Here is a 15494-nt window from a genome sequence, read left to right as displayed (position 1 = left end):
ACAACAGGCACTAAGCTCCTAAGCAGTCTTGAACAAGTTCGTTTTCTTTATCTGCCTAGATAGTTACCGTATATCCTGCTTTTCAAGGCATAAGCATTCAGAAAGCAGCTCACAAGATCATAACAGCAATACAAATTTAATCTTCCAAACAAAACAGCAAATATGATCAAAGATAATCAACACACCAAATTAAAAGGAGCCAAAAGAATCCAGAGCCAAGTAAAAACGTCATACCTCAACACAACAACAAAATCACAGACTTGCTGGAAAAGAGAAGCTTCCAATCCCTAGCCAAACAAAAATAAAGCGGAACACGTGGGGCAGTTAAGTTCCACCGACAGGGTAACGCCACAGAAAAATCCATACTCATGCCACTGAACTGGCTATTTGTTCCAACACTGAAAAGTGGTACAGAAAGTAGCATACCAAAGAGTAGCTTCTGCGGCCCAAAGCTAGAACAGATTAACTACGGAGGCAGTGCCAGATTTATGCACACACTAAATCTGCTGCAGTTTCAGGCTCCAGATTTTAAATACCGTTCCCATTTCTAATTTTGTCATCTCAATGTCAAATTCAAATGTTATTTAACTGTAAGAACAGCATACCTTTCCTGTTAAAAGCAACCAGGCATCTCAGCTTGACACAGTACAGGGCTTCACCATGTTTTAATCCAGCCTGTGGGGCTTTTAACAGCTTTTCTGCAATCACTGTATGGAACACTGATCAAAAATCCACCAAACAGTGATACCTTTTTTGGCCAACCAAAAGGCACAATATACATGTTGAAAGCTTTCAAAGCTTCACTGGTTTCTTCATCAAGCAAGGTGTTACAAACCAAACAGGAGGAAAAAATTGATGATGTTAGTTATAGGCCTGTATTTGGCTGTTTCTGCTATATTACGTTGCTATGCATTGGCTCTTTCATCAGTTAATTGGGTCTTCCCATCAATGGGAATATCAGTGTGTGTGTGTGTATTAATAAAAGAGTCATGGAAAAAATGGGATAAACAAATATCTATGAATGGCAAAACCTTCCAAACTGCTTATCTTAATGCAGTTGGGATGCAATCCCCTCCACACTTACTGGAGAATAAAGGCTATTACACTCAAGGGGGCTTCTGAGTAGACATGTGCAGGATTCTGCCGTCTGATACAAATGATTTGCAATGATCTGCCAGATTATGTGTACTTAATGTTCATTGACCTTGAACCCATTTCACAGACCAAGGAAGGAAACGAACCAGACAAAAGAGGTGCTTCAGCCAAGCGGACCCCATGAGAAACTGACAGAAGCCGGGTGTTTGCAAAGCGGTGCTGAAGAGGCTGGCAACTTCCTGGATAACCAAAAACAAAAACACTGGAAAGCTACAGAAAACGCGAGTACCTATGCCAACTTCAATCTCTCTCCAGAGCCCCAGATGTCCTTATCATTGCCTAATGACAATTACACTCAGCCAATTAAAGACTCAGTTATCTCTGTTGCATTGTTAGTAAGCCTTTGGACCCCAGCGTTGATGGCTGTCTCATTAGCATTTGTGCAAAGTACAACTGCAAGTTAATGCACGTAAGCTGACAAACACACAAAAATAAGCCATCGGTCTGCTCCTTCAATCCACAGGACCAGTGCTGGCAAACAGTGAAACTTTTGCAAACATATTTCATTGCTGAAGGCCAGGGGACATTCTGGACTAGCTGTTCCTTGGCTGACAGGGAAGATGCATAAGGAGCCTTTACAGCTAGGAAAATCCAAAATCTATCAACATTTCTGTCTTGTGCCCATCACTTGAATTTGCAGACTTGCGCACTCTGGAAAGCAGCTGACAAGATGGAAAAGGATTTAGAGGAGCAGCAAAACTGCGCCGTCTTGAAGGCAAATCCTATCTGGCAGGACCCTAAGGAACCTAAATCCACTTGTTAGTCTCAAATCGAGTAGACCTACTGAATCAATTGGTAAGCCATCACCTATATAGGTTCCATTAACTCAGTGGTGATCCTTTGTTGAGGTCTAGACAAATGGGAAATGTCTGTGGCTTAAAAGCAGGCTGGATGAAAGCTACCAGGATACAACTTGTGCTCAGTGGCTGGGCCAAGTGAGTAGGGAAGCTAGAGCAAAGGGCCCCATCTTACCCTTGGCTGGGGTGCCTAGAAGACTCATCTTCACAAAGACAGCGAATGCACTTGCCACTTTGGGAAATTCTAGCCTTTCCCACAATCTGTAACCCAACCTCTTTGAGCTGGTGGTGAGCTCATCTCTTTTTCTCAGCTGTGAAAGCTGACCTATAAATGAGGCAACAGCAGCAGATGCAGGGGGTGGAATTGAACTGCTTTGTGAAAATGTATCGACTGTATATCTATTTACCTACCTACTGTGGGAACATGCATGCATATTTAGAACTCCACTGATTTCCACAGGATTTACTCCAAGGAAATATGCACAGGATTATGGACTCAAGCATAGTCCAAGGATGAGCAACATGGGGGGGGGGGTCAGAGAGCAGCATTAGCCCCTAAAGGGATCTGAGGATCCCCTGAAATATAATTATTTTAATGCCTCCCATCACTTATCAGGGGAAGCAATTTCACCACAGTTTTTGTGGGATTTTCGGGCTATGTGCCCATGTTCTAGTTGTTAAGGAAAATGCAACATGGGATATACAGTGATTGAAATAAAACTTGTATGTGAGAGTCAGGGTGACTCAGCAGAAGCAAATAGAAGCCACACAGGTGTAAAAGGTAATGGAATTAACAAGTCCTAAATGCCAAGGACAGAAATGCAAAGTGGATAATTGAACACACCTGAGAATTGTTAAGTGGTCAAGGCTGAGATGATGAAATCATTAATTGTGGGTTGAACCAAGAGAACCAATGAGAATGGATGTACACGCCCACTGGGTGGATACTGACAAGAGTGGGTGGTATGATCCAATGACTATAATAATGGCTATGAATCCTAATGTATTTTGTGGGTAGTAGTGGATAGTAGTGAGGAGTTGTATTGGATAGTTTTGGAGCTGTATATAGTAGAATAAAGTAGATCTTTTATATAAGACTACTGAGTTGTCTGGTGTCTTGGGTGAAGATACAAGAGCCAGCTGGATCCTGAAGAAGTGGGAAGACTTCTGTGGAAGCAAGAGTGAGAAGGCTTGGAGAGTTTGTCAGGGTCTTCAGCCTATTCTCTGTAACTCTGCTGCTTTAGAGCAAAGCTTTAACCACTGGCCAAAACTGGTCAGCGCCGGTGCGTAACAAGGTGGTGAGTTCGAGCCTGAGTTGAAGAGCTACAACTCCCATCATCCCTGACAAGTAGGGTTTATTCCTGACCTTTCACCAGCATCTGTGGCTGGCATCGCCAGAGAATGCTGGCATGCCATTCTCTGCCATGCCATGCCATCATTCTCTGAAGATGCCAACCACAGATGTAGGAAAACGTCAGGAACAAACTCTTCTAGAACATGGCCACATAGCCCGAAATAACCCACAAAGAACTGTGGATGCTGACCATGAAACCTTCAACTTGACAATTTCACCACACTTTTGGCCCTTTTTGAGTTTGCCAGACCAGTCAATGGCTAGAGCTCTTACAAGTCTCACATTCAGAGGGTTGTCATAAGTCAAAGTTGACTGGATGGCACATCGCAGCAACAACTCCTCAGCCATTTTGGTTGCAGGATGTCAACAAGAAGCGACCTGAAAGTTGATACCTGGGTCACTTCCTATTGGAGAAAATCTCACTCTGGGGCATAAAAACAGCTAGGAAGTCCCCAACTGTGCTGAAATTGCCTCCTGCATCCCAAGGGGCATTTGGGATTATTTGGGGGGCAAAAATGGGCCCCAGTGACAGCAAAAACAGCCCTTGGAGTTGCACTTTCCCCACTCCTTGTGTAGTGGGTAAGACTGCAATGCTATCCACAGTTACCTGGGAGTAAGACTCAGCAAGAGTTACCCTTTGGCAAACATGTATTTTGTCAAATTGGGCATCCTGATCAAAATAAAATTAGTAGTTCCAAATAAAGTACATCAACTGAATCTACAAGTAATATTAAGTAAACATTTTAGAAATCTCATTGTCTTTACTCTAGCTGGAACTAGCAACTGAATTTAGGCCCATGAATGCTAGTGGAGAACATCAAATCTCACCTTGCCTTTCATTCAAGGCAAGTCCCTTCCCAATTTTAGCTCCACATTTGCAGTGCATAAATAATAATCCTGGCCTCCCTTATAATATTGCTGTAAGAATTCCCAGGAATGTCTGTCAAGTGCTTTGAGCTAGAGAGGTCAAATTCCTGGAAATGTTGAAAGCTTGAAGGGAAAACTGTTTTTTCCCATTTCTTTCCTTTAAAAGGGGGGAATTTCTTTTGACAAACATTGAAAAAATGTGATAATTTTCTGGGTTTGGGGGCAAGGTTCCACATCTCTGCTTTGGACATTTCAATATACATGTTATTTACTCTTTGTCTGGAAATCTCTATTTCATTTCATCCAAATTTGATATAATACCCATTAAGAAACACTCTCCCGCCCCATTAGTGTTGTGAGAATCATAGTTAGGGATTTGCTTTGGGGGTTTGGGTAATACTGCAGACAAATGAGAATAATAGCTAGAAAATTTGGAAGTACAGCTCAGTGACAAGCAACAGCTTCATCTTCATATTGTAAGGGACAAAAGGAGGGAGACGGGATAGATTTTATTTTATGTTTGTTCATTATTTTAAAAAAATTAAGTGGCCCTTCAGTCGAAATGTTAAAAAATTGATGCCAATCTGGGTTGCACCAATTTCAATTGCTATGTGATAAACATTTTAAAAGTATAGGCCCTTTAAAAGGGGGTATGGACGAGAGGAACGATCGAACAATGCCAGTCGATTTCAGATTACTTCTACTGAATTTGCACCCAAGAAGGAGATAGCAATACTCCTTGTTTTAAGGGGGAATTGGGGGAAAGAGCTCCATGAGATGGTTTCATGTCATCAAATTTAAAAGAACCCAACAACTTTCGATTCTAACCCCTTTCCATTCAACCAAGGAAAGAAATTGATTGATAGCAACCTGAGCTGTAGAATAGCAGCTCTCATTTCTCCTCTCTAAAGAGGCTCATGCTTATGGCCTGACATCAGGGAACTCATTCTGGCAGGCGCGTGTTTATCAATAACACTTTATGCTGTGGTTACGATACTTGTATTCTGGGTCAGACCTTGGATTCCTTTTCATTTGAGACTGCGATGTTTGTGGTTACCTCACTCCCCAATCAATGTTATGTGCAACCAGCCTTTCTACCGTTGCACATCTCCCAGCTTCAAAATGACAGGCGTCTGTGTCACGTGTGCCTCCCTTTCAAAACAAAGCCCAACGCCACCCACCTACACAGACTTAGAAAAACACTATGGCAGCCTCTGCAAAATAGAGAATTCTCAAGGACACTTAGCAATTGTAGACAATTAGCATGCAGCCGGTTAAAAGGAAAAATGGATCTGCAGATGGGTGCTCAAGTCGTTCCTCCTTTTATCTCTATTTTGCAGCCTAAATTGTCTTCTGCCCTAAGCAGCTCCATTTGGGATGAGTGAAAAGAGGAGCTGCTTACCCATTTCACCTTCTTTGGTACCCTCAATCTCCAGCCACTTGGAGAAAAGGCATACTCTTCCCCTTCTTCTGTTTGCCTCCCCTTCTGATCCTTTGGTTGTGCAAGGTTGTTGTTTTCTCAACCTATTGATCCGCTCAAGGAAACCAGGAGATAAGAACTGCCAGGCACTGTATCAGCACAGTGTTCATCTCTTCAAAAATAATATTATTAAGAACAAAATGAGGAGGTCTCGTAGCTAAGTAACAGAACATATACTTTTCACCATGAAAAGACCCAAATCCCATTCCTAGCCCCGCATTTTAAAGCACAAATGAGGAACACATGGCCCTTGAAAAGTTACTGAATTGCAGATCCCATCAGTTGTAGTCATCATACTCCATGGTGAAGGTTCTGGGGAGGTGTAGTCCAACTCCACCAGAACAACCACATGTTTCTTCCTCCTGACTTGACTGATCGTAAGCAGAACAATCAGAGATACTTCTCTTTGTTCTGCCAAGTCAGAGCAGTCAACATGAGGCTAGCTGGACCAGTAATTGAAATGGCACCTTTATATGTTCAATAGGGAATGCCATTAATATAGAATGAAGAGACCCAAACAGGGACATTCTTTTTAAAGAAACGGCCCTGGTACCAATCACAGCCTATTTTTCTATCATCAAAATTGTTGTTTTACCTTCATCATTCCAGATGGACTTGGTGCACCAAGACAACAAGGCAAATAGTATTTGCAATACACTCAGGGACCTACATGCTCATTACCAATGTCTAAAATTAGCCTGGCTGAATTCTCGCGCATATCTATGCAGTTGTTTCTTCTTCCCTTGCTGTTAAAATAAATCTCTTATTAGGTCATTTTTAATTTGCTTCATGTTTCTCATTTTTAGATATATCAGCCTGAAGACGAGATAAATTTTAAAAGAGAGGCTTAGGCAAAGAAAGCCAGCTTAGATGCCTCCAAAAAAAGGAAGAGACATTAATCATTAGCTATCAACCAAGATATTAAAAGGGAAAAGGCAGTCTGAGGCATCAAGACCTGATCTATAGGCAGGCTAGATGCTTTTCTGAATCTGATGAGGAGGTTTTGTTCATGGCCCTGTTTAGATAAACCAGGGGTAGGCAACCTGCGGCCCGGCGAGGCCTTGGGACCGGCCCCAGCCCAGTCCTGCCTCCGATTGCCGCCAGGGCCTTTGGGGGCAATTGTCTATTAAAGCCTCAGAAACATGCATTTATATTAACATTTTTTTAAAAATCAGCAAATTTTTTCGCGTGTCCTCCATTTTTTAAAAAAAGTGTCTTCCATTTGAAAATTTTGTCCTACATTTGTCCTGGTTTATTTATATATTTAATTTTTTTTTAAAAAAAATAATTATTTATTTTTTGGCTTCGGCCCCCCAGTTGTCTGAGGGACAGCAACCCGGCCCCCGGCTCAAAAAGATTGCCTACCCCTGAGATAAACCATATGCAGGAGCAAGACAGGTCTGCTGCACTTTCAACAACAGCACTGATGAAGTAGCTTGAACAGATACAATTTGCCAAGTGGGTATTTAACCGTAAAAAAGGGGTAAACTACATCTGATCAAATCCCCTTCTCTGGTAAAGTCCACGACATTTTGTATTGTATCTCCACTTTACTTGGGGCTTCACCAAATTTCAACTAGCGATTAGAGAAGGTAGTGGGGCTAAGACAGGAGGATGCTTCCTTTAACGCATTCACTTCTTTGCTGCTTCTTTGCTTGCAAATTATTAGTTTGCAAATGACTTGCACTCTGCAATCTCTTCATTGTTATGGACCAGTTCTGTCTATGATGACCTGTAGTTTGTAGAAGAGAGCTGGCTATGACCATACTGAATTTTGATTAGAAAAGGCAAAGGGTGCTCAACCTGAGGATAATGGAGCAGAGGACAGAAAAGGGGAATTTCAGCACAGAATAAGTAAAGAGATAGTCCAGGAATACCTATTTAACCTAAACAAATATAAGTCTCCAGAACCAGATGAACTACATCCAAGGGTATTAAAAGAACTTGCAAATATAATATCAGAACCATTGGCAATAATCTTTGAGAACTCCTGGAGAACAGGAGAAGTCCCAGCAGACTGGAGGAGGGCAAACGTTGTCCCCATCTTCAAAAAGGGAAAAAAATAGGATCCAAACAATTATCATCCAGTTAGTCTGATATCTATACCAGGAAAGATTCTAGGGCAGATCATTAAACAAAGAGTCTGTGAACATCTAGAAGGCAATGCCATAATCACAAAAAGTCAACATGGGTTTCAGAGAAACAAGTCATGCCAGACAAACCTGATCTCTTTTTTTGATAAAATTACCAGCTTGTTAGATGAAGGGAATGCTGTGGAAATAGTATATCTTGATTTCAGTAAGGCCTTTGACAAGGTTTCTCATGATATTCTTGCAAAGAAGCTTGTAAAATGTGGGCTAGACAAGGCAACTGTTACATGGATTTGTAATTGGTTGACCGGCCGAAGGCAAAGAGTGCTCAACAATGGCTCCTTTTCATCCTGGAGAGAAGTGACCAGTGGGGTGTCCAGTGGGGCTCTGTCCTGGGCCCAGTGCTATTCAACACCTTTATCAATGACTTGAAGGACAAAATTGGAGGCATACGTATCAAATTTGCAGATGACACCAAATTAGGAGGAGTAGCTAATACCCCAGAGGACAGGATCAAGATTCAAAATGACCTGAACAGACTAGAAAACTGGGCCAAAGCTAACAAAATGAAATTCAATACAGAGAAATGTAAGGTACTGCACTTAGGATGGAAAAATGAAATGCACAGATATAGGATGTGGGACACCTGGCTGAACTACATGTGAAAGGGTTCTAGGAGTCCAAGTAGACCATAACTTGAACATAAGTCAACAGTGCGATGCGGTAGCTAACAAGGCCAATGCAATTTTAGACTGCATCAATAGAAGTATAGTGTATAGGGGGTGTCGCCTTGGTCCATAAGAACACCTTGTCTCTTTCCAGGAACCATATTCGTCAAACTTCCTACATCGAGTGTATATACTTGACCCTAAAGGCCAGGGACAGTCTAGGGATTTTGTTGGTGTATCGGCCACCCCGTGCGCTAACAGACTCCCTTAACGAGCTGACACAGTTGGTCTCGGAGCTGATGCTGGAAACACCCAGGCTACTTGTCCTGGGTGATTTCAACATCCCCTTCGCGGCCAACTATGTTCCATCCGGTGCGGCTCGGGAATTCATGGATACCATGACTTCCATGGGCCTGTCTCAACTGGTCTCGGGTCCGACGCATTCTGGGGGTAATACACTCGATATGGTTTTTTGCACGGACATGGAAAATCCATGGGTGGAAATATCTAATATTTCCCCCTTGTCATGGACGGATCATTTCCTGGTGGAGGCAAAGATCAAGGCTTCTACCCAGATCCCTCCCGGGGGTGGCGGACCTATTCGAATGGTCCACCCTCGAAGGCTGATGGAACCCATAAGGTTCCAAGAAGCCTTAGAGGGGAACATGGTTGGAAATGACGGCGACTCTGTTGATGCCCTGACTGGTATCTGGGATACCGGTCTCTCTAGGGCTATACACAGGATCGCTCCCAAGCGCCCTCTCAGGCCTGCTTTCAAACGTAAGCCCTGGTATACGGAAGATCTCCGGGCAAGGAAGCGGGTTTTGCGACAGCTAGAGCACCGCTGGCGGAAACACCTACGCTTAGCCGACAAGGCTCTCCTAGACCACCTTTTGGAGGACTACGGAGAGGCGATGCAGGCAGCTAAGAACTCGTTCTATGGTGCTCGCATCGCGTCCGCGGAGTCGCGTCCAGCAGAGTTGTTCAGGGTAGTTAGGGAGCTAACTCAGCTCCCTTCTGCCCCGAACCAGATCCTTGAACCTTCTAAGGCCTGCTGTGACCAATTTAACAACTTCTTTGCGGATAAAACCTCTTGGATAAGCGAAGGTCTTGAAGCCAGCATTAGAGCAGAACCTAGAGTAGAGGTATCCAGAGCTTCCGTGGACTCAGTTAGACTGGATCAGTTTGAGTCTGTTAGTACCGAGGATGTGGACAGGATCCTTCGAAGTGTTAGGAAGACAACATGCTCCCTCGATCCCTGTCCCTCATGGCTAGCGGCACAGGGGGCCCCGGTTGTAACCTCATTGTTACACCGGATTATTAATACATCTTTGAGGGATGGGCAATTTCCATCTAATCTGAAATTGGCCATAGTAAAACCTTTGTTAAAAAAGCCCTCCCTTGACCCCCTGTTGCATAACAATTATCGGCCAGTCTCGCTACTGCCATTTTTGGGGAAGGTGATCGAGAGGGCGGTTGCTCTCCAGCTTCAATCGATCCTGGATGAAACGGATTATCTAGACCCATTTCAAACCGGCTTTCGGGCGGGCTACGGGGTTGAGACTGCCATGGTCGCCTTGGTCGATGATCTCCGTCTGGGCATGGACAGGGGTAGCGTGTCCCTGTTGGTGCTCTTAGACATCTCAGCGGCTTTCGATACCATAGACCATAGTATCCTTCTGGAGCGCCTGGCGGAGGTGGGTATCGGGGGCACTGCGCTCCAGTGGTTCCGTTCCTACCTCTCTGGGAGGTTCCAGATGGTGCAGCTGGGGGACATGTGCTCCGATAAGAGGGCCCTTACATCTGGGGTCCCTCAAGGAGCCATTTTGTCCCCCATGCTATTTAACATTTACATGAAACCGCTGGGAGACATGGGGCGCGGGGTTATCAGTACGCTGATGACACCCAAATAGTTTTCTCTATGCCTCCGACTGATGCAGTGACCGGGGATGGCATCTCTCCTCTCGTGGCTTGTCTGGAGTCGGTAATGGGCTGGATGAGGGAAAACAGACTCAGCCTGAATCCAGAGAAAACGGAAGTACTTGTGATAGGTTCTCCCGGTCCAGGGATGGCAGTAATTCCACCTGTCCTGAACGGGGTCACGCTCCCTGTGAAGGACTCGGTACGCAGTTTGGGGGTGCTCCTTGACTCGTCGCTCCACCTTACATCTCAAGTGGACGCGACAGTAAGGAGCACCTGTTATCAGCTTCGGCGGATACGCCAGCTGCGTCCCTACCTGGGCCGGAGGGACCTAGAAACTGTTGTACATGCTCTGGTAACCTCTCGTTTGGATTTCTGCAATGCGCTCTACATGGGGCAACCCTTGTGTCATACCCGGAAGCTGCAATTAGTGCAGAATATGGCAGCCCGACTGGTCACTAATACATCTAGGGCCAGTCATATAACTCCAGTGCTTAAAGAGCTGCACTGGCTGCCTATTCGCTTCCGGGCTCAATACAAGGTGTTGGTCGTTACCTATAAAGCCCTAAATGGCTTGGGCCCAGGGTATCTGATGGACCACCTCTCCCCATATAATCCGCCCCGCACCCTCAGATCATCTGGGCAGCAACTCCTAAGAGTTCCGGAGGCCAGGTTAGTTTCTACTTCTAGGAGGGCCTTCACGACCTCGGCCCCCAGCCTCTGGAACTCGCTGCCCATAGAGCTCCGCGCAGCCACCTCCCTACCTCAATTTAAGAAGGGGTTGAAAACCTATCTATTCGAGCAAGCCTACCCCTGAATATCTTCCCCCCAGAATGTGTACTTACCTCCCCCCTCCTTTCCTCTGCCAGTATTAGATGGGCATGAGGCTGTAATGTTTTAATATGTCTAGGTTTTATTATGATATGGTTTTGTATATTGTAACTGTATATTGTACTGTTGGAGTTTATTGTATTGTTAACCTTGTTGTACACCGCCCTGATTTGTAGAAGAGCGGTATAAAAATAAAACTTTTATTATTTATTTATTTATTAGATCAAAGGAAGTAATAGTGCCACTATATTCTGCTTTGGTGAGGCCCCACCTGGAATATTGTGTCCTGTTCTGGGCACCACAATTCAAAAAAGACATTGAGAAACTGGAGCGTGTCCAAAGGAGGGCAACTAAAACGATGAAGGGTCTGGAAACCATGTCCTATGAGGAAGGACTTAGGGAGCTGGGGATGTTTAGCCTGGAGAAGAGAAGGTTAACAGGTGATATGATAGCCCTGTTTAAATATTCGAAGGGATGTCATGTTGAGGAGGGAGCAAGCTTTTTTTCTGCTGCTCCAGAGAATAGGACCTGGAGCAATGGATGCAAGCTGCAGGAAAAGAGATTCCACCTCAACATTAGGAGGAACTTCCTGACAGTGAGGGCTGTCCGACAGTGGAACAAACTCCCTCGGAGTGTAGTGGAGTCTCCTTTTAGAGGTCTTCAAACAGAGGCTGGATGGCCATCTGTCGAGGATGCTTTGATTTGGATTTCCTGCATGACAGGGGGTTGGACTGGATGGCCCTTGCGGTCTCTTCCAACTCTGTGATTCTATGATTTTATGAATCCACCATGTTGAAGAACCGTGCCACATTAAGAAATTGTGGCTGAGTGTTCTGGTTTTCTTTCTCCCACCTCATCCCTCTTTCCCTCATTGCTGCTAAGGGCAAGGACTGTCTTCTTGTTATTGACATGTAGGTCTTGACAAAGTTATCTAGATATCTAGATACCATAAAAGTTATCTAGTAAGACTGGATTTGCACTGAGATCATGAAACTGCTGAAAGTCTCTCTGTCCAAGATACCTGTATGGGGCCCACAGATGCATGCAACTGGAGGTTACACTTCAAATCATATATATATATATATATATATATATATATATATGGACCTTTACAGCCGCACAGTCAATACCTTAGCTTTTAGCCAGAGACAATCAATTCCCAACATTTCAAGCCTGCAAAAAAGGGAAAGAACTGCTCTCTGATATACTTTTTTCAAGAGTCTTCATCTCTACCAATCAAAGAATCTGGCATTAATGGGGCAGGGACTTTTTTTTAAATAGACAATTGACTCTAATCTTACTCTACAAAAACATATCATTAAAATGAAGTACTGCTGTAAAATGCCATACATTGATTTATGACAGACCCCAGCCAATTTCACGGTTCCTATGACATCACCGTTTCTATCCGCTGCCCAATGAAGTGGCTTCAAAAGGGGTCAAGAAGCTGCAGAACTAGGGAGGGAAGGTTATCAAGCCCATGTTTAAACACACTGTGTGCAACCGCGCAAGGGCTAGAACAAGAAGATTAGTAATTATCCTGGGACATTCGTTCTCAATGCAACCATCAGGGGCTTTTTAAGCATACAAACAAGGTTAAGAAGGTTCACAACACTCGAAGACCTGAAGGAATAAACCTTTTAAACTCTTCAGTGCAGATAAAACAATTTTGCTGCTAAATGGAAAAGATGGGTCATTGTGTTAATCATAGAAACCTTGCGCAGAGGTTCAGAAAACACAACGCAGGGAAGATATCAAGGGCCGCAGTATAAACCTTTTACAGTCGCAAAGGGCTACCAAGAACCATTTGTGTAATTACTGTTTAGGGCCCAAGTATTTCCCCCCCTGAAAACCTGCAAGTAAATTAAATAACAGATTCCTGCTACAGTTTAGGGATAAAACATTCAGAATTGCATTGAGCCAATCTAAAGATACACATTGGGTCCGTACAGAGGGGTCAAAATAAAGCTGCTTCAGGTCACTTTGGAGGTATGCTGTTTAAATGATGCGTGCCTCCTAAGTGTCCAGAAGCCGCACAAAAGCCATGCATGGCTTTGGCACGGCTTCTAGACTCTTAGGAGGCACGCATCATTTAAACAGCATACCTCCAAAGTGATCCGAAGCAGCTTTATTTTGGCCTGTCTGTACAGGGCCAAAGACACACAGCAGGAAAAGTACCTTAAATTCCAGTGAGTTAAGAAAAAGTGCAAGAAAAGACATTAAAAGTCCAAAGCACCGGCAGTCCCCTTTCAGCCGATGTAATGACATTTTAAACCAATAACATCAGCAACAGACATCCTTCATTAAAGGCTATCGCCAATCAAAACTATCATTTTAAATTCACAACCCATCGATCGATGAATGCTTTCAGTTGTAACATATTTAGATCATTTAGTGTCATTTTCCCAATGCAAATGCAGGCTCCTGTTTCCCTCTTAGTCACCTTTACTATCATGCCAAGTTCTCTCCTTCTGCATTTACTGGTGTTTCAACCTCCCTAATAGCTCCAACAATAGCTCAGTTATGACTAAGGATCCAGATGTAAGTCGTTTCAAAGGTGCTACAAGAGCTCTCTAGATAATGATTCTATAGACTAACATGGCTATATCTTTGAATTTTGAAACTTTAATTTTATTAGATGTACTCTGAATTTTTAGAGGGGCTTGCCATGTTTACCTGTTACAGCAAATATATCTGAGTCTTAAAATCAGACAGATTTATCATGGCACTAACATTCATGCACTAGAACCCCACTGTATCAGTTTGAACAGTCTTCCCTACCTGGCACCTCCAAAATCTGGGACTACAACTATCATTATCCCCACCCAGTATTTGCTATCTGAGTGGGGGTCATTGTTATCTGGAGGTAGTAGTAGGGGTTCTTGTCCAATACATCTAGGACATTGTCTGTCTTCTAGATCAGGGATGAGCACAGTTGGAGGGCCCATTTTCCTCCCCTCCAATCCTTGGCAGGCTGCACTAAAATTTGCTGCCATATTTTGAATGTCAACAATTAAGCCCTGTAGTTTTTTGTGGAATTTTCATGCTATGTGGCCATGTTCTACAAGAGTTTATTCCTGATGTATAAATAAAAGTTAATAATAATAGTAATAGTAATAGTAATAATAATAATAATGTTTTGCCTGCATCTGTGGCTGGTATCTTCAGAGAATCGGCGGCAGCAAAAACTTGCCCCCCCCCATGCTCACTGGGTTGACATGGAATTGGAGCCCAGAGGTTCCCTTCCCCAAACAACCTCAATTAGGTTGGCCACAAACCATCACAATTCACAAAATCCAATTAAACTATCACAGTGGGAGACAGGAGAGGAGTACAGGTCACAAATAAAACTCCCAGGATAAAACCACCACATGCTTACCCAGCAATGACCACTCCATCACAAGAATGCACATCGCACAGAACTTTCCCAAGCTCATACTGCAACTGACTCACAGTGCCAATGCGATTCTGTAGAGAAAGACAGGGAAATATGGTTGGTCTTGTCCAGTCACCCAAGAACTCTCATAATGCTACATTCCTCTCACTGGGAAAGCCATTGCTCTCTACATGCAAACAGTCCTAGATCCAATCCCAATCATCTCTAGGTAAGAGTAGGAAAGACTCCTGACTCTGAGAGTCAGGGCTGATCCTATGTTCATAAAATGAGACTTCCTACATCCCATGTAAGGTATGTCCAATTGAAACATTCTCAGCTAGGAAGTGCAGGGAGATGTCTCTTTCCATACGTTCAAAGACACCCACTTTCTTGGGGAGACAAAAAGCTACTGTTACCCAGAAACTTAGAGTCTCGGCGGGCACCCACAAATTGTATTCAATGAGGAAATTAATTTAGCTCAATAATTTAGCAGCAAGTGGAACAGAGTAACATCCAGCCAGGACACAAGCCTATGTTTACCAGTTCTGAAAAAGTCGAACTCTAGAGTGCAAAGTACAACTCAATTTCATTATCTGAACAAGAGGGCCATCAACATTCACATAAAGCACTTACACACACAAGAAGTAAGATAAAAAGTGGGAGTGTATAGCAAATGAAAGGATTACAATGGGTAATGCTTATTAATTCCAGATGCTAGGCTCAAATCTGGAGGAAAGCTGGGAGTTGAATGGGACTCAGTCTGCTGCTGTGTAGCACAGACAGCAGAACTGGTGGGTCGAGTCCAAACTGGACCAAAGTGGGAGTGCCCAATCAAGGGTACAGTTTTCCCTCCGTATCCGCAGTTTCTTTATCCACTAATTCAAGCATCCATGGCATGAAAATATTTTTTAAATATATAAACTTCAAGAAGCAAACCTTGGTTTTGCCATTTTGTA

At 43.6% G+C, this 15494-nt stretch overlaps 1 protein-coding gene across 1 annotated transcript in view; it reads right to left on the bottom strand.

The window, feature by feature from the left end:
- The window catches only part of FBXW8 (F-box and WD repeat domain containing 8), a 57456-nt gene that overhangs the window by 29525 nt on the left and 12437 nt on the right, over positions 1-15494 (bottom strand). The window contains exon 4 of the mRNA XM_089499657.1: positions 14542-14630. Within this exon, the coding sequence (XP_089355783.1) occupies positions 14542-14630 (89 nt within the window). The remainder of the gene's footprint in view (positions 1-14541; positions 14631-15494) is intronic.

Source organism: Sceloporus occidentalis, unplaced genomic scaffold (assembly GCF_023333645.1).
Source record: "Sceloporus occidentalis isolate IW3139 unplaced genomic scaffold, rSceOcc1.0.p SCAF_138, whole genome shotgun sequence".
NCBI lineage: Eukaryota > Metazoa > Chordata > Lepidosauria > Squamata > Phrynosomatidae > Sceloporus > Sceloporus occidentalis.
This window is presented reverse-complemented; position numbering and strand designations above follow the sequence as displayed.